Source organism: Rhinoraja longicauda, chromosome 19 (assembly GCF_053455715.1).
Source record: "Rhinoraja longicauda isolate Sanriku21f chromosome 19, sRhiLon1.1, whole genome shotgun sequence".
In the NCBI taxonomy this organism is placed as follows: domain Eukaryota; kingdom Metazoa; phylum Chordata; class Chondrichthyes; order Rajiformes; family Arhynchobatidae; genus Rhinoraja; species Rhinoraja longicauda.
Genome location: NC_135971.1, coordinates 13,188,436 through 13,208,484, shown reverse-complemented (window position 1 = coordinate 13,208,484; position 20,049 = coordinate 13,188,436). Strand labels below are relative to the sequence as shown.

General features: G+C 50.4%; 1 protein-coding gene across 4 annotated transcripts in view; it reads right to left on the bottom strand.

Moving 5' to 3' along the window:
- Positions 1-20,049, bottom strand: part of LOC144603142 (large proline-rich protein BAG6-like) — a 96,416-nt gene that overhangs the window by 66,329 nt on the left and 10,038 nt on the right. For all 4 annotated transcript variants that reach the window (XM_078416299.1, XM_078416300.1, XM_078416301.1 and 1 more), the window contains exons 3-5: positions 17,064-17,181; positions 15,253-15,464; positions 13,774-13,845 (exon numbers count right to left, since the gene is read on the bottom strand). In XM_078416299.1, the coding sequence (XP_078272425.1) occupies positions 13,774-13,845; positions 15,253-15,464; positions 17,064-17,181 (402 nt within the window). The remainder of the gene's footprint in view (positions 1-13,773; positions 13,846-15,252; positions 15,465-17,063; positions 17,182-20,049) is intronic.

The window sequence follows — 20,049 nt, the reverse complement described above, 5'->3', positions numbered from 1 at the left end:
ATAGGTCCTTTCGCCCCACTATGTCCGCGCCGACCAGCGATCCCCGCACACTAACACCATCCTACACCGAGGGACAATTTTCACATTTACCAAGCCAATTAACCGACAGACGTGCACGTCTTTGGAGTGTGGGAGGAAACCGAAGATCTCGGAGAAACCCCATGCAGGTCACGGGGAGAACGTGCAAACTCAGTGCAGACAGAGACCGTAGTCGGGGTGGAACCCGGGTCTCCGGCGCTGCATTCGCTGTAAGGCGGCAACTCTACCGCCGCGCCACTAGGGCTATTGAGGGCGTGCAGCGTAGGTTCACCAGGTTAATTCCCAGAGTGGCGGGACTGTCATATGTTGAAAGACTGGAGCGACTAGGCTTGTATACGCTGGAATTTAGACGGATGAGAGGAAATCTTATCGAAACGTATAGGATTATTAAGGGGTTGGACACGTTAGAGGCAGGAAACATGTTCCCAATGTTGGGGGAGTCCAGAACCAGGTGCCACAGTTTAAGAATATGGGGTAGGCCATTTAGGACGGAGATGAGGAAAAACTTTTTCAGTCAGAGAGTTGTAAATCTGTGGAATTCTCTGCCTCAGAAGGCAGTGGAGGCCAATTCTCTGAATGCATTCAAGGGAGAGCTAGATAGAGCTCTTAAGGATAGTGGAGTCAGGGGGTATGGGGAGAAGGCAGGAACGGGGTACTGATTGAGAATGATCAGCCATGATCACATTGAATGGTGGTGCTGGATCGAAGGGCCGAATGGCCTCCTCCTGCACCTATTGTCTATAGTCCCGCCTGTCTACGTTTGGCCCATATCCCTCTAAATCTGACCTAGCCATGCCCCATCCATCCAGTGCTGAACTACCATCTATCAGCCATGATCACATTGAATGGCGGTGCTGGCTCAAAGGGCCGAATGGCCTCCTCCTGCATCTAGTCTATTGTCTATCTCTCTGGTGACCTTCAGACTATCCTTGATCGGACTTTGCTTCCTTTACCTTACCATAACGTGTTATTCCCTTATCACGTATCTTTCCACTGTGGACAGCTCGATGGTAATCATGCTATCTTTCCGCTGGCTGGTTAGCACGCAACAAAAGCTTTTCACTGTACCTCGGTACACGTGGCAATAAACTAAACTGTCTGCCTACCCGTTTAAATGTTTCAGAAACGTCGCCATAGTACCTGCTTCAACTACCCCCTCCGATTTCTCGTCCAAACACACACCACCCTTTGTGTAAAAGTCACCCCTCAGGTTCCTATGAAATCTTTCCCCCCCCCCCCCCCCCTCTGTTGAAATTTATGTTCTCTGGTTCTCAATTCCCCTACTCTGGACAAGAGACTCTGGAAAATGGGGTTGAGAGGGAAGGATAGATCGGCCATGACAGAATAGATTTGATGGGCCGAACGGCTTAATTCAGCTCCTAGAACTTATGAACTTTCCATTCACCACTTTCACAAGCTTATTGGCAGTTCGCATTCTGGCCCCTGCCTACACAGGTAGGAAGTAGGTCTTACAACCAGGTAAAGTGATTGGAGTTGCAAAGACAAACGAGTCTTAATGAAACATCAGGGGCTAATTTTCAAAACAAGAAGTTGCAGACACATTAGGGCCCTGGTGAGACCACATCTGGAGTATTGTGCGTAGTTTTGGTCTCCTAATTTGAGGAAGGACGTCCTTGCTATTGAGGCAGTGCGGCCTAGGTTCACCAGGTTAATCCCCGGGATGGCGGGACTGTCATATGGGGAAAGATTGGACTTGTATTCATCGGAGTTTAGAAAGATGAGAGGGGATCTTATAGAGGGGTATAAAATTATACAAGGACTGGACAAGTTAGATGCAGGAAAAATGTTCCCAATGTTGGGGGAGTCCAGAACCAGGGGCCACACACACAGTCTAAGAATAAAGGGGAAGCCATTTAAAACTGAGGTGAGAAAAGACTTTTTCAGTCAGAGAGTTGTGAATTTGTGGAATTCTCTGCCACAGAGGCCAATTCACTGGATGAATTTAAAAGAGAGTTAAATAGAGCTCTGGGGGCAAACGGAATCAAGGGATATGGGGAGAAGGCAGGCACGGGTTACTGATTGTGGATGATCAGCCATGATCACAATGAATGGCGGTGCTGGCACGAAAGGGCCAAATGGCCTCCTCCTGTACCTTTTATTTATGTCTATGTCTGCAAATCGACAGCTTGGGTTGTGCAAGGACCTGACCTGCATCTCAACTCCAATTATTTATACATTTCATCACAGTGTCTTCTGATGAAAAAATGAACAGGTCGTGTTTCACACGCTCTTGTTCAGAAGCACTTTTACCCGCAATAAATTTCACAACAGTGGATTTTACAAACTGGCATCAGCTTCAGGAAGTGACGGGGTTTTGTTTTGCGTAGGGAAGGAACTGCAGATGCCGGTTTAAAATCGAAGGGAGACACACAAAATGCCGGAGTGGCTCAGCGGGACATCCCTGGAGCGAAGGAACGGGCGACGTTTCGGGTCGAGACCCTTCCTCAGTGTTTTTCTTTCCCGTGTAAAAAGCTTTCCTTCGCACATGGTCACACCCCCTGTGACCGCGTGGGATTTCTCCGAGACCTTCCCTTTCCTCCCACACTCCAAAGGTACAGGACTGTAGCTTAATGAGCTTGGTATAGAAAATGCACATTGTCCCCGGTGAGTGTAGGATTGTGTTAACGCGCGGGGACCGCTGGTTCTTGATCAGCACGGTTGTCAGGGGTAATGGGGAGAAGGGAGGAGAATGGGTTTAAGAGGGAAAGATAGATCAGACATGATAGACAATAGGTGCAGGAGGAGGCCATTCGGTCCTTCGAGCCAGCACCGCCATTCAAAGTGATCATGGCTGATCATTCTCAATCAGTACCCCGCTCCTGCCTTCTCCCCATACCCCCTGACTCCGCTATCCTTAAGGGCTCTATCTAGCTCTCTCTTGAATGCATTCGGAGAATGGGCCTCCACTGCCCTCTGAGGCAGAGAATTCCACAGATTCACAACTCTCTGACTGAAAAACGTTTTTCCTCATCTCAGTTCTAAATGGCCTACCCCTTATTCTTAAACTGTGTGTGGCCCCTTGTTCTGGACTCCCCCAACATTGGGAACATGTTTCCTGCCTCTAACGTGTCCAACCCTTTAATAATCTTATACGTTTCGATAAGATCTCCTCTCATCCTTCTAAATTCCAGTGTATACAAGCCTAGTCGCTCCAGTCTTTCAACATATGACAGTCCCGCCATTCCGGGAATTAACCTAGTAAACCTACGCTGCACGCCCTCAATAGCAAGAATATCATTCCTCAAATTTGGAGACCAAAACTGCACACAGTACTCCAGGTGCGGTCTCACCAGGGCCCTGAATGTCGGAGTAGACTTGATGGGCCGAATGGTCTAATTCTGTTCCTTTCACTAATGAACACGATACAGAAGAACACACAGATGGAAGTGATATCAGCCAAAACATTATGACCTGATGAGCCATTACATTCTGCCCACCCGCCTAAAATGCTGCTGGTCCTCCGTGTGCAGCCCCATACGCAGCAGGGTGCGATGCACTGTGTATTGTGACACATTCCTCCCGTCACCACCATTAACATTTTCTGTGACTTGTGCCACAGTCGACCTTCTGTCGGTTCGTTGCCCTCGCGCATCGATGAGCCTTGGGCGCCCAACAACTCTCTGTCGCCGTTTGTGGTTTAGATTTAGATTTTTAGATTTAGAGATACAGCACGGAAACAGGCCCTTCGGCCCACCGAGTCCGTGCCGCCCAGCGATCCCCGCACATTAACACTATCCTACACACACTGGGGACAATTTTTACATTTACCCAGTCAATTAACTTACAAACCCGCACGTCTTTGGAGTGTGGGAGGAAACCGAAGATCTCGGAGAAAACCCACGCAGGTCACGGGGAGAACGTACAAACTCCGTACAGACGGCGCCCGTAGCCAGGATCGAACCTGAGTCTCCGGCGCTGCATTCGCTGTAAGGCAGCAACTCTACCGCTGCACCACCGTGCCGCCCTCCTCGGACCACTGTCGGTCGGTACTCACCACTGCTGACCGGGAGCACCCCACAAGCCTTGCCGTTTCACAGATGCTCTGACCCCGTCGTCTGGCCATAACAATTTGGCCCTTGTCAAAGTCGCTCAGATCTTTACTCCTGCCCATTTCTCCTGCATCCAACACGTCAACTTCAAGAACTGACTGTTCACTTGCTGCCTAATATATCCCACCCCTTGACAGGTGCCATTGTAACAAGATAATCAATGTTATTCACTTCGCCTGTCAGTGGTCATAATGTTTTGGCTGATCGGTGTATTTTCTACCTATCATTGCTGCTACTCTTACAAACTAGCGTTTTAAGGTGATTCACCTAATCTGAATGGGTTTGCGTGTCATGACAAAATGTGGCTTCTAACAGGGTAAATGAGTTGATTTCCGTGAAGTGCTTAGTCTAGGTGGAACTGCCTTAAAATAACACACTGAATGGATGATTAGATGGAAGATTCCCAACCACAAGCTAATGTTGAAGCATAATAGATTAATTCTGAAGAAGGTCTCCTAATCTGGGGAAGGACGTCCTTGCTATTGAGGCAGTGCAGGGTGGGTTCACCAGGTTAATCCCCGGGATGGCGGGACTGTCATATGAGGAAAGATTGGAAAGACTGGGAGTTTAAAAGGATGAGAGGGGATCTTATGGAGATGTACAAAATTACAAAGGGACTGGACAAGCTAGATGCAGGAAAAATGTTCCCAATGTTGGGGGAGTCCAGAACCAGGGGCCACAATCTAAGAATAAAGGGGAGGCCATTTAAAACTGAGATAAGAAACAACTTTTCCACCCAGAGAGCTGTGAATTTGTGGAATTCTCTGCCTCAGAGGGCAGTGGAGGCAAATTCACTGGATGAATTTAAAAGAGAGTTAGATAGAGCTCTAAGGGCGAGCGGAATCAGGGGGTATGGGGAGAAGGCAGGCACGGGTTACTGATTGTAGATGATCAGCCATGATCACGATGAATGCCGGTGCTGGCTTGAAGGGCCGAATGGCCTCCTGCTGCACCTATGTTTTTACAATAGGTTCAATCTGAGACAGAGTCTGAAGAGAAGGGCCCACACCCAAAATGTCACCTATCCACCTTCGCCAGAGATGCTGCCTGACCCGCTAAGTTACTCCGGCACTTTGTGTCCCTTCTTGTGAAGCAGCATCTGCAGTTTGTTCTATCCACATTCATTATTTTAAATGGGGGAGAAGCTAAATATTTATTTTCTCCTCATACATTAAACCTGAGAGGAATAGCAAAAAAGCTCCAAATTTTGCAATGAGGCTAGAATCTAATTTTGCACAACACGTATCCATAATCCCTATGGGCGGCACGGTGGCGCAGAGGTAGAGTTGCTGCCTTACAGCGAATGCAGCGCCGGAGACTCAGGTTCGATCCCGACTACGGGCGCCGTCTGCACGGAGTTTGTACGTTCTCCCCGTGACCTGCGTGGGTTTTCTCCGAGATCTTCGGTTTCCTCCCACACTCCAAAGACATACATGTATGTAGGTTAATTGGCTGGGCAAATGTAAAAATTGTCCCTAGTGTGTAGTGCAGGGATCGCTGGGCGGCGCGGACGCGGTGGGCCGAAGGGCCTGTTTCCTCGCTGTATCTCTATATAAAAAAAAAAATTTAAATTAAAAAAATTAAAAATCCTTGGATGTTTCGACTGTGAAGAATACAATATATCCTCTCATTAGTTGGCGCGTTTTTTGCCTTCAGTTAAGGCGGCCTGGTGGCGCAGCGGTAGAGTTGCTGCCTTGCAGCGCCAGAGACCTGGGTTCGATCCCGACTACGGGTGCTGTCTGCTCGGAGTTTGCACGTTCTCCCCGTGACCTGCATGGGTTTCCTCCCCCACTCCAAAGTCGTGCAGGTAGGTTAATCGACTTGGTGTGAATGTAAAACTGTCCCCAGTGCGTGTCGGGATAGTGCTAGTGTGCGGGGATCGCTGGTCGGCGCAGACTCGGTGGGTGGAAGGGGCCTGTTTCCGCGCTGTACCTCGAAACTAAACTCAAGTTTAGCAGGTTGTCAAAAGGCTTTTGATTGTGCGCTAACCAGAAAGTCTATACATGATTACAATCGAGCCAAAAGTAAAAGTAGTGGGTCTTTTTAAGGTACTAAAACTGAACCTAGTGTGAAATTTCATTCACACTCCAGGTTCGGGCCAAAGGAATGGTGTTTTTAGCTTCGTTTATAGATATAGCATGGAAACAGGCCCGCCACGTCCACCTCAACCAGCGATCCCCGCACACCAACAATATCCTGCACACACTCGGGACAAGTGTTGTGTACCAAAGCCAATTAGCCGAAAAACAATAGACAATAGGTGCAGGAGGAGGCCATTCGGCCCTTTGAGCCAGCACCGCCATTCAATGTGATCATGGCTGATCATTCTCAATCAGTACCCCGTTCCTGCCTTCTCCCCATACCCCCTGACTCCACTATCCTTAAGAGCTCTATCTAGCTCTCTCTTGAATTCATTCAGAGAATTGGCCTCCACTGCCTCCTGAGGCAGAGAATTCCACAGATTCACAACTCTCTGACTGAAAAAGTTTTTGCTCATCTCAGTTCTAAATGGCCTACCCATTATTCTTAAACTGTGGCCCCTTGTTCTGGACTCCCACAACATTGGGAACATGTTTCCTGCCTCTAACGTGTCCAACCCCTTAATAATCTTATACGTTTCGATAAGATTTCCTCTCATCCTTCTAAATTCCAGTGTATACAAGCCTAGTCGCTCCAGTCTTTCAACATACGACAGTCCCGCCATTCCGGGGATTAACCTGGTGAACCTACGCTGCACGCCCTCAATAGCAAGAATATCCTTCCTCAAATTTGGAGACCAAAACTGCACACAGTACTCCAGGTGCGGTCTCACTAGGGCCCTAGTGGCCCTGACTGAAAAAGTTTTTCCTCATCTCCGTTCTAAATGGCCTACCCCTTATTTTTAAACTGTGTGCGGCCCCTGGTTCTGGACTTCCCCCAACCTTTGGGAAGTGGGAGGAAACCGGAGAACCAGATGTGTGGAATATAGTTTAGAGATACAGGGCCTTCAGCCCACACCGACCAGAAACCCCTGCACACTAAAACTATCCTACACACACTGGAGACAATCAACAATGTTACCAAACCAAGGAGCCTACCAAACCCGTCCGTCTTTGGAGCGCGGGAGGAAATCGGAGCACCTGGGAAAACCTCATGCGGGTCATGGGGAGAGCGTACAAACTCCGTGCAGAAGGCGCCCGTGGTCAGGATCAAACGCGGGTCTCTGGCGCCGCGAGGCAGCAGTTCTACTGCTGCGCCATCGTGCCGCCAACCAGTCCGCTTTTAAACGTGACACCGGGTCTACAAAGGACCGCCTGTCTCCAGCGTGGTTTTGCCAGCACATTCCAATGCTTGTTGTTCTCCCCCCCCCCCCCCCCCCCCACCAGCATCAGATGAAGATCTGAACGCAACACTTAAAGTGTGATGGCACGGAAAGACAAGGCAGGATGTACAGGTGGAGGCAAGTGCGCGGATTATAAACTGCAATCCAAAGTAGGATCTCGTTCGAGGTCATCCCAAGTGCGATGCAGCCCACGGCAATGAGATCAGATATGGCCGCAATCGTGCCCGCAAGCTGACGTGCTGCCAGGCCCGACAATGCAAGGCGGCCTCGGAGAGAGAGAGAGAGAGAGAGAGAGAGAGAGAGAGAGAGAGAGAGAGAGAGAGAGAGAGAGAGAGAGAGAGCGAGACAGAGAGACATTGTGGAAATTCACGACACTGGAGAACACTTGACTCACTGTGTTCATGCTGGACATATCCCGATGAGCCAAAACATTGTGACCACCTGCCCGATATGCTGTTGGTCCTCCGTGTGCCGCCAAGACAGCACCGAGGCGTGGACTCTACAAGACCCCTGAAGGTCTCCTGTGGTATCTGGCACCAAAACATTAGCAACAGATCCTTTAGCAGAGCACCCCACAAGCCTTGCCGTTTCACAGATGCTCTGACCCAGTCGTCTGGCCATAACAACTTGGCCCTTGTCAAAGTGGCTCATGTCTTTACTCCTGCCCATTTCTCCAGCATCCAACACGTCAACTTCAAGAACAGACTTGCTGCCTAATATATCCCACCCCTTGACAGGTGCCATTGTAACAACATAATCAATGTTATTCACTTCGCCTGTCAGTGGTCATAATGTTTTGGCTGATCGGTGTGGAAGGGTGATAGCGAATTGCAGCACTTAATCTGTATCCATCTAACGCACAGTGGCGCAGCGGTAGAGTTGCCGCCTTACAGTGTCAGTGTTGCCGCCTTACAGTGCCAGTGTTGCCGCCTTACAGTGCCAGTGTTGTAGCCTCAGTGCCAGTGTTGCTGCCTTACAGTGCCAGTGTCGCCGCCTTAGTGCCAGTGTCGCCGCCTTACAGTGCCAGTGTCGCCGCCTCACAGTGCCAGTGTCGCCGCCTTACAGTGCCAGTGTTGCCACCTTACAATGCCAGAGTAGCCGCCTTACAGTGCCAGTGTCGGCGCCTTACAGTGCCAGTGTCACCGCCATACAGTGCCAGTGTTGCTGCCTTACAGTGCCAGTGTTGCCGCCTTACAGTGCCAGTGTTGCCGCCTTACAGTGCCAGAGTTGCCACCTTAGTGCCAGTGTTTCCGCCTTGCAGCGCCAGAGACCTGGGTTCAATCATGACTACGGGTGCTGTCTGCATGGAGTTTGTACGTTCTCCCCGAGACCGCGTTGGATTTTCTCCCTTCAGCCCACCGAGTCCGTGCCGACGGGCGATCATCCCGTACGCCAAATCTATCCTGCACACTGGGGACAATTTTGAACCAAAAGCCAATTAACCTACTAACATGCACGTGTTTGGAGTGTGGGTGGAAACTGGAGCACCTGGAGAAAACCCACATGGTCACAGGGAGAACGCACAAACTCCGTTAAAAAAGCACTCAGGTCAGGATCGAAGCTGGTTTTCTGGCGCTGTAAGGCAGCAACTCTACCCACCGTACCACTCGATATCTAGACAAAAACTATACATGAATACAATCAAGCCATCCACAGTGGATATTTAGAGAACGATAAAGTCCAATAAAAGATAGTTCAAATGTCTCCAAGGAGGTCGATATGAGGTCAGGACTGGGGTTTTGCAAATGTTCCATTAAGCTAACATTATATTACGATGTTTAATCAGAAGCAAATAGGAATAGACAATAAATTCTAGCATTGCCAGTAAGATCTCACCCCATAAACAAACAGGTGCGAAGTCATATGAAAATATATAACCATTTTTGGGTAACACACTTCAAATTCACTTAAAGGACAAATCTAAATTTGTATTTTACCACAATGTTAATAGACTGAAATGAACAAGACAGAAAATTTCACATTGCAACCATTTTAATCTCCTTTCTCAGTAGAGTTAGCCAGCAAAATCGCCTCTTGAATAAAGTCTATATCCCACAAGTCAATGAGATGATGTTCTAACAAGGAATGCACAGGTCTCTTGCCCAGAGTAAGGGAGCCGGGGACGAGAGGACATAGGTTTATGGTGAAGGGGAAAAGATTTCATAGGAACCTAAGGGGTAACTTTTTCGCACAAAGGGGTGGCGGGTGTGTGGAACGAGCTGCCGGAGGAGGTAGTTGAGGCTGGGACTACCCCAATGTTTAAAAAACAGTTAGACAGGCACATGGATAGGACAGGTTTGGAGGGACATGGACCCAGCGCAGGCAGGTGGGACTAGCGTAGCTGGGACATGTTGGCCGGTGTGGGCGAGTTGGGCTGAAGGGGCCCGTTTCCACGCTGTATCTCTCTATGACTAATCACAGATGCTGGTTTATACCAAAGATAGGCACAAAGTGCTGGAGTAACTCAGCGGATCAGGCAGCATCTCTGGAGAAAATAGATAGGTGACGTTTTGGGTCGGGACTCTTCTCGAAGTTAACGAAGCTGGTGCAGATGGTATTTTCCAACACAATTGTAATGCACGTCAATTATTTCCAGAAGATGATTGTTCAAACTGACTATAACGGAGCAGAGAATGGTCTCTTCCTCTTCTTCTTGTGTTTGAGGCGGCAGGAGTTATGTAACGGCTTCCAGGCGCTGTAGCCAGTGCAATGTGCTGTTGTCGAGGGCCGTGAGGTCTACCCCTCCACCAGGGGGACGGAGGACAGTGCAGTCGAGAATGCTGTGCTGCGCTGTTTGCCGGTCTGCTCCACACACGCAGGCTGCTGATGGACGCAACCCCCAGCGATGCATGTTGGCGTTGAACCGGCCGACCCCTGTGCGGAGCCTGTTCAGGGCGGCCCACTCTTTGCGGGGCGTGTCCGAGCCGGGGTGGGGCTGTGGTGTTCGGTGCGACAGTGAATTGAGGAGGTCACGATGTCTGTTCCCAGCTGGTTCTCCATGCTCCTAGTATGTTGAAACCGGAGCCAGAGGGTCGCTGCGTGACGGGAGAAGGGGCAACGAGAGGACAGGAGTAGAGGTCCCAGTTGCTGTGAATCCTGGGCAAGGTGGTGCAAAGGATGTTTGGCATCCGATGGGGCCTTGCACACCAGCCTATGAGCGAAGAACTCTCTGCAAAGCTTGGCGGCTGCGATACCTGTGAGCACCGGCAGGAGATCCGTCGTAGTAGGGCGTAGGCAGCCAGTGATGATCCGCATGGTGTCGTTGAGGGTGGCGTCTAGCTTGCTACTATGAGCGCTGTGGCACCATGCTGGGGTGGCGTACTCAGCGGCGCTGTACACGAGTGCAAGAGCACTGGTTCGAAGAGTAGATGTCCTGGCGCTCCAGACGATCCGGCCAAGCAATGCAGGAGGTTGTTCCGTGCCGAGACTTTAGCACGAAGAGCTTCCAGTTGTTGCTTCTATGTCAGCTGCCGATCTAGTTTTACCCCGAGGTATGTGGGAAATGGGTTGTAGGGTAGGGATGACCCATTGAGGGTGATGGTTAGCTGGCGTTGAGCTTCCTTGTTGTTCAGGTTTTTGGTGTTGTGGTGGTTTTTGCCACACTCGGTTTTAGTCTCCAGGTCTCAAGGTAGCCCACGACAAGTTCCATATCCGCCGAGAGCACATCCTCAACATTTGACCAACTCCTGTCCGAGTGCAGTAGGGTCAAGTCATCTGCGTATCCATCCATAGTAGGGGCTCACGTTGTCGACCTCCTCGTGGCGAGCCCTGTCAACTGACCCCCAGTCAGGCAAACGACAACAAACAGAGACAGCAGAAGCAGAGAACGGTGCCCTTTGTAAATGTTTTCAACGATCACAACCTCGAAATGTCGTCCATCCGTTTTCTCCAGAGATGCTGCCCGACTCTCTGAGTTACCCCAGCATTTTGTGCCTTACCAAAGAGATGATGCTGCTCGTCACCGTTACAAAGTGAAACGCGTGTTTTAAAAACATAACTGGGGAATCTCTGCTGGCAAAGTGCTCCATCTACTGGCATTAAGTTGGTTCTGCAACCAAATGCCTAAAAGGACCATGAAAACAGTCAACACAGAAAAAACAATCGATACCAACCCAAGAATCTATCATTCAGTCATGGCTGATCTATCGTTCCCTCTCAACTCCATTCTCCTGCCCTCACCCAGTAACATAGACAATAGGTGCAGGAGGAGGCCATTCGGCCCGTCGAGCCAACACCGCCTTTCATTGTGATCATGGCTGATCATCCCCAATCAGTACCCCGCGCCTGCCTTCTCCCCATACCCCTTGATTCCACTAGCCCCTAGAGCTCTGTCTGACTCTCTTTTAAATCCATCCGGTGAATCGGCCTCCAATGCCCTCTGTGGCAGAGAATTCCACAAATTCACAACAAATTCTCTGGGTGAAAAAGGTTTTTCTCGCCTCAGTTTTTAAAGGGCCTCCCCTTTATTCTTGGACTGTGTGTGTGGCCCCCTGGTTCTGGACTCCCCCAACATTGGGAACATTTTTCCTGCATCGAGCTTGTCCGGTCCTTTTATTTCCGGTGACATTTGACACCCATATTCATCATGAATACATCAATCTCCACTTTTGAAAATACCCAATGACTTGGCCACCACAGCCGTCAGCGGCAATGAGGTCCACGACATTTCATCTACATTGGGGAAGCCTAATGTGGACGGGAGATCGTTTCGCAGGAACAAACCGAGCTTCCTGGAACCTGCTGCTTTAATTCTCTGTCCCACTCAGATATAATGCCCACGGGGCTCCCGCACTGTTACAACTTCGCAAGTCATAGGCGCAGAATTAAGCCACTTGGCCCATCGAGTCCACTCCGCCATTCAATCATGTGTAGGAAAATAACTGCAGATGCCGGTACAAATCGAAGGCGTCACAAAATACTGGAGTAACCCAGCGGTAACTCTAGGAGGGGGAATGGGTGACGTTTCGGGTCGAGACCCTTCTTCAGACTGATGTCAGGGGGGCGGGACAAAGGATATAGGTGGAGACAGGAAGACAGTGGGAGAACTGGGAAGGGGGAGAAGAGAGGGACAGAGGAACTATCTAAAGTCGGAGAAGTCAATGTTCAACCTGATCTTCCGGAGGCTGAGCACTTCAACTCCCCCTCCCAGTCCGACCTTTCTGTCATGGGCCTCCTCCAGTGCCATAGTGAGGCCCACCGGAAATTGGAGGAACAGCACCTCATATTTCGCTTGGGCAGCTTGCAGCCCAGCGGTATGAACTTTGACTTCTCCAACTTTAGATAGTTCCTCTGTCCCTCTCTTCCCCCCCCCCCCCTTCCCAGTTCTCCCACTGTCTCCCTGTCTCCACCTATATCCTTTCTTTGTCCCGCCCCTGACATCAGTCTGAAGAAGGGGCTCGACCCGAAACGTCACCCATTCCCTCTCTCCTAGATGCTGCCTGACCTGCTGAGTTACTCCAGCATTTTGTGATACCGCCATTCAATCCTGGCTGATCTCGGCCTCCTAATCCCATTTTCCTGCCTTCTCCCCGTAACCCTTGACACCCGTTCTGATCATGAATTTGTCAATCTCTGCCTTAAAAATATCCACTGATTTGGCCCCCACGGCCTCTGTGGCAATGAGTTCCACAGTTTCACCACCCTTTGACTAAAGAAGTTCCTCCTCACCTCCTTTATAAAAGAGGCCCCTTTAATTCTGAGGCCTTGACCTCTGGTTCTGGACTCTCCCACCAGGGGAAACATCCTCTGAAACATGTTTAGACCGTAATGTTGTATCCGTATTGTTTTGATGTGGTTATGCTTTATTCTTGATTGTTAACTGTATGTTTGCGTTGTCATTTGTGAGCGGAGCACCAAGGCACATTCCTTGTACGTGCACATATACTTGGCCAATAAACGTATTAATTAATTCATCCTCTCCACATCCACTCTGTCTACGATTGTTGCTTTGTAAGGGCCTATTAAATCCTTTCCCCTTCGCCTTGAGCCTACGTCCTCTGGTCCTCGATTCCCCGACTCTGAAGCTGGGACTATCCCATCGTTTAAAGGAACAGTTGGACAGGTACATGGATAGGAGGGTTATGGAGACAAGCGGGACTAGGGCAGCTGGGACACTGTTGGCCGGTGTGGGCGAGTTGGGCCTGTTTCCACACGGTATCACTCCATGACTCGAAGGGCACTTTATGGGCGACTATTTGCATACCTTGGCAAGATAAGAATTTCACTGTGACTTGCCACAATAAAGTATTCAATTCAATTCAAAAGGGAGCACCCAGTGCACCCGAGAAGTCCACAAGCCCGAATGAAACGCAGTCACAAAAGGACACACACACTCGCACTTACCCCAGTGGATGTTGTAACCCGTGCACTGCGACCGGCCTCGCCCAAACCCGCCATCACCTGTTGCACTGATTGCTGGAACAACACGGAAAGGAAACATCGGTTTCAGTCCAGTTCATTGTCACGTGCGCCAAGGTACAGTGAACAGCTTTTGCTGCGTGCTGACCAGTCAGCGGAAAGACAATACACGATTACAATCCAGCCGTTCGCAGTGTGCAGATGCGTGATAAAGGGAATAACGTTTAGTGCTTCAATAGACAATAGGTGCAGGAGGAGGCCATTCGGCCCTTCGAGCCAGCACCGCCATTCAATGTGATCATGGCTGATCATTCTCAATCAGTACCCCGTTCCTGCCTTCTCCCCATACCCCCTGACTCCGCTATCCTTAAGAGCTCTATCTAACTCTCTCTTGAATTCATTCAGAGAATTGGCCTCCACTGCCTTCTGAGGCAGAGAATTCCACAGATTCACCACTCTCTGACTGAAAAAGTTTTTCCTCATCTCAGTTCTAAATGGCCTACCCCTTATTCTTAAACTGTGGCCCCTGGTTCTGGACTCCCCCAACATTGGAAACATGTTTCCTGCCTCTAACGTGTCCAACCCCTTAATAATCTTATACGTTTCAGTCAGAGGGTGGCTAATCTGTGGAACTCATTGCCACAGAGGCCGTTGCAGGCCAAATCAGTGGATATTTTGTTACGGCAGAGATTGACAAATTCTTGATTAGAACGGGTGTCAAGGTTTATGGGATGAAGGCAGGAAAATGGGATTCGGAGGCCGAGATCAGCCAGGATTGAATGGTGGAGTGGACTCGATGGGCCGAATGGCCTAATTCTGCGCCTATGATGTGAAGATAAAGCCAGACGCTGCCTGACCCGCTGAGTTACTCCAGCAATTTGTGCCTGGCCACGGTTGAACGTTGGAGTCGACTTGATGGGCCGAGTGGCCAGATTCCTATCTCTTCGGACGTGGTTATGCTTTATTCTTAATTGTTAACTGTATGTTTGCGTTGTCATTTGTGAGCGGAGCAACCAAGGCACATTCCTTGTACGTGCATATACTTGTCCAATAAACGTATTCATTCGTTCATCCCCTCCACATCCACTCTTGCCTATGTAGAAAGGAACTGCAGATTGTTGCTTTGGAAGGGCCTATTAAATCTTTTCCCCTTCACCTTGAGCCTATGTCCTCTGGTCCTCGATTCCCCGACTCTGAAGCTGGGACTATCCCATCGTTTAAAGAAACAGTTGGGCAGGCGGGTGGTCAAAACGTTGTCTTTTTGATTGGGGGGGGGGGGCAGGACGGGGGAGAGGAGTGCGGAGCAGCGAATGGGCACGAAGGGTGTGGGGGGCGGACAGGCGGGGGAGAGGGGTGAGGGGCAGCGAATGGGCACCACGGGTGGGGGGGGGAGAGTTGGCACCGTATCTGAAGTGCCCGGCTCCACTTGCTGCCCAATTCCCCCTCTGCTCCCCAACCACTGACCTGTATCTGCTGAGGGTCCAGTAGGTTGACTGGCAAGTTGAAGGTGCCCACCATCACGTAGCTGTTGGCGTTGCGGTCGTGGGGCCCGGCCTGTGTCCCTCGCGGACCCCCGGGGTGGGGCATGGAGGTGCCCGCTGAAGACGAGCCTCCCGTGGCGGGCTGGGCCTGGGGCGGTGCCCGCTCCACCAGGTGGATGACCTTGTGGTGCACGTCTGCAGGGCGAAGATGGAAACATGGAGACACAGACAACAGGTGCAGCAGGAGGGCATTCGGCCCTTCGAGCCAGCGCCGCCATTCATTGTGATCATGGCTGACCATCCACAATCAGTAACCCGTGCCTGCCTTCTCCCCATATCCCTTGATTCCACCAGCCCCTAGAGCTCTATCTAACTCTCTTTTAAATTCATCCAGTGATTTGGCCTCCACTGCCCTCTGTGGCAGAGAATTCCACAAATTCACAACAAATTCTCTGGGTGAAAAAGTTCCTTCTCATCTCAGTTTTAAATGGCCTCCCCTTTATTCTTAGACTGTGTGTGGCCCCTGGTTCTGGACTCCCCCAACATTGGGAACATTTTTCCTGCATCTAGCTTGTCCAGTCCTTTTATAATTTTATACGTCACTATAAGATCCCCTCTCATCCTTCTAAACTCCAGTGAATACAAGGCCCGGTCTATCCCATCTTTCCTCATATGACAGTCCCGCCATCCCAGGGATTAATCTGGTGAACCTGTGCTGTTAACATAGAAACATAGAAAATAGGTGCAGGAGTAGGCCATTCGGCCCTTCGAGCCTGCACCGCCATTCAATATGATCATGGCTGGTCATCCAACTCAGTATCCCGTACCTGCCTTCTCTCCATACCCCCTGATCCCTTTAGCCACAAGGGCCACATCTAACTCCGTCTTAAATATAGCCAATGAACTGGCCTCAACTACCTTCTGTGGCAGAGAATTCCACAGATTCACCACTCTCTGTGTGAAAAAAAACTTTCTCATCTCGGTCCTAAAAGACTTCCCCCTTATTCTTAAACTGTGACCCCTTGTTCTGGACCTCCCCAACATCGGGAACAATCTTCCTGCATCTAGCCTGTCCAACCCCTTAAGAATTTTGTAAGTTTCTATTCCTCAATCTTCTAAATTCCAGCGAGTACAAGCCGAGTCTATCCAGTCTTTCTTCATATGAAAGTCCTGCCATCCCAGGAATCAATCTGGTGAACCTTCTCTGTACTCCCGCTATGGCAAGAATGTCATATGTTATGGCCTGGTGAACCTGCGCTCACATAGGATTGCGTAGGAGAGCAGTGAACGCGGCCTGGGAGCCGGGAGTACGGGCGCCATGGTCAGTAACGGACTTTGCCATGTGCTATTGGTGCTGTGGAGTACCAAGTCGGAGACAGCAGGAGAGGAGCTCCGGCGCGGAGAGCACGGGGTGAGTTCCGACAAGGAGGGAGGTCCGATGCGGAAGGTGCACAGACCCGGAGACCACGGGGAGAGCTCCGAGGTGGGGACCAAGGGGGGAGCTCCGATTTGGAGACCTTTGAGGTGGAGACCGCGGGGGGAGCCCCAGCGTTGAGATCGCGGGGGGAGTCCCAGCGTGGAGATCGCGCGAGAGAGCACCGGCGCAGAGGGAACTCCGGCGTGGAGACTGTGGGAGGGAGCTCCAGCGTGGGGATCACAGGGGGGGGGAGCTCCAGCATGGAGATCGCCGGGGGGGGGGGGGGGGGGGGGTGAGAGCTCCACGGGGGGGGGAGCTCCAGCGTGGGCATGGCAAGGGGGAGAGCTCCAGCGCGGAGATGTGAGATTAACACTTGCCATAATCTTTCAATTTCTTTTCATCTTGCAGCACTCGGCCCTGGTAAATGAGCCGCTGTTTGTCAGCAGGGATGCTCACTGAGCTGGAGATGTGGTCTTTGAATTCTTTCACTGTAATCTGAAAATGGAACAAGCATTAGTAACAGAGCCAAAACAGAGCCCAATGAATGAACACGTGGCCCTCACAGGTCTAACAGCTACAGTGAATACCATGTCCATGCCTTTAAATCTGGTGACACTTCAGCATAGTGTTGCCAGATCAAACCTGAACAAAGGTATTCAAAGGGCCAAAGACACCCACAGGCAACGGGTGGAAGACCACTTCAACACCACGGACACCAGAAGCATGTGGCAGGGTGTCAGGGTGCCTGCCCCCACAGCGATATGGCACTGATCAACGAGCTAAACACCTTTTTTGCCTGCTTCGAAACTGGCAAAACCACCTTGAGTGGAAGAACCCCAGCCGAGGCGGAGGGACAGGTCTTGCAACTGAGCACACAGGAGGTACAACGCGCTCTGCAAAGTGTCAACCCACGCAAGGCTGCAGGACTGGATGGAGTTCAAGGAAGGGTACTGAAGGACTGTGCTGAACAGCTGGCTGAGGTATTCACCAGGATCTTTAACCTGTCATTATCTTTGGCTACGGTCCCCAAGTGCCTGAAGTCGGCTACCATAGTTCCGGTGCCGAAAAAAGCAAAGATCTCCAACCTGAACGACTACCGCCCGGTTGCCCTAACGCCCGATAGTCATGAAGTGCTTTGAGAGGCTGGTCCTCTCACACATCAAATCCAGCATCCCTGACTCACTGGACCCATATCAATTTGCATACAGGGCAAATAGATCCACAGAGGACGCCATCTCTCTGGCTCTTCACACTGTCCTGACTCACCTAGAGAGACAGGGCACGTACGTGAGGATGCTATTCATAGATTATAGCTCCGCCTTCAACACGGTCATCCCCACCAAGCTCATCACCAAACTCCACCAGCTAGGCCTCAGCTCGTCATTATGCGACTGGATCCTGGACTTCCTGCTGGAACGACCGCAGGCAGTGAGAATGGGCCCGCACCTGTCCTCCACTATCACCCTGAGTACCGGCACACCACAGGGCTGTGTTCTGAGCCCCATGCTCTACTCCCTCTTCACACACGACTGTGTTCCTGCATTCGACACCAACACCATTGTCAAGTTTGCAGACGACACAACGGTGATCGGGCTTATCACCAACGGTGATGAAACAAACTACAGAGCGGAGGTTCAGAACCTGGCGGACTGGTGCTCGGATAACAACCTGTCCCTAAATACCACCAAGACCAAGGAGTTGATCATCAACTTCCGTAGGTCACATAACGGGGAATATGCCCCGATCTCTATCAACGGGGACAGTGTGGAGAGAGTGTCCAGCTTCAAGTTTCTGGGCACTCACATTTCGGAGGACCTAACATAGTCCAATAACACTGCTGCGCTGGTCAAGAAGGCACAGCAAAGACTGTTCTACCTAAGAACACTGAAAAAGTCTGGTCTTCCCCAACAGCTGCTGACGACCTTCTACCGCTGCACCATAGAGAGCATCCTAACGCATGGCATCCCTGTGTGGTACCTCAGCTGCACGGAGGCAGAAAGGAAAGCTCTTCAGCGGGTAGTCCATAGAGCTCAGAGGGCCATCGGAACACAGCTACCAGACTTGGAGGGCATCTACAACACACGATGCCTCAGAAAAGCCACCAGCATCCACAAAGACTCTTCACACCCCTGCAACAGTCTGTTCGAACTCCTTCCATCGGGCAGACGATACAAGGCCTTCTACGCCCGCACCTCCAGACTCAGGAACAGCTTCATCCCCAGGGCCATAGCTGCTATGAACCGGTCCTGCTGAGCCGGATGGTCACAACGCATAGATCAACTTGCACTTTATCCTGTCTAAAACTGTTACAATTGTTTCGTTGGGTTGCTGTTGTCTAAATTAATTAAATTATTGCATCGTATGTGAGGCGCATTCCCAATCTCGTTGTACCCCTGGGTACAATGACAATAAAGATATATTGTATTGTATGTTACATGCCCACATCTGAGCGTTCAGGGGCTAGGCATTCAAGAGAGAGCTAGATAGAGCTCTTAAAGATAGCGGAGTCGGGGGGTATGGGGAGAAGGCAGGAACGGGGTACTGATTGAGAATGATCAGCCATGATCACATTGAATGGCGGTGCGTACAGGCTCGAAGGGCCGAATCGCCTACTCCTGCACCTACTGTCTATTGTCTATAATACACACCCGACCTGGATAGAGGAGTGGAGGAAAATAACTGCAGATGCTGGTACAAATCGAATGTGTCACAAAATGCTGGAGTAACTCAGCAGGTCAGGCAGCATCTAGGAGAGAAGGAATGGGTGACGTTTCGGGTCGAGACCCTTCTTCAGACCCGACTCAGCCTGACCCGCTATTTAGTGTCTATCTTTGATCTGCTAATTGGCTAATTGTTCTTAGTGCGTAGAACAATTGAGTTAGTGCGTTAGAACAACAGCCTGACCCGCTGAGTTACTCCAGCATTTTGTGTCTACCTTTGATCTGCTAATTGTTCTTAGTGCGTAGAACAATTGAGTTAGTGCGTTAGAACAACAGCCTGACCCGCTGAGTTACTCCAGCATTTTGTGATACCTTCGACCTGGATAGAGTGGGGTGTTCCTCTCTTCCCACTCCCATTGACACACGATTCATCTCTCTCCCATGTCTGGAGTCGACGAGCTTAAATGTCCCCCCGCCACGCAATTAATAATTAGTCCAAGGATCCGTAAAATAAAATCTATATATAAACGGAAAGATGTTTTGAGTGTGTTATGGAAAGTGCAAATGCCCTCACAACCAGGTCTCCAAGGAGTGGAATGCGATGAAGGAGATGGACCGCATTTTGCTCAGGATAGATGATTTCATAAAATCTGGACTGGATTCAATCTGATTTTGGAATCCAGCCCCAGTTTTTAATGGGTGT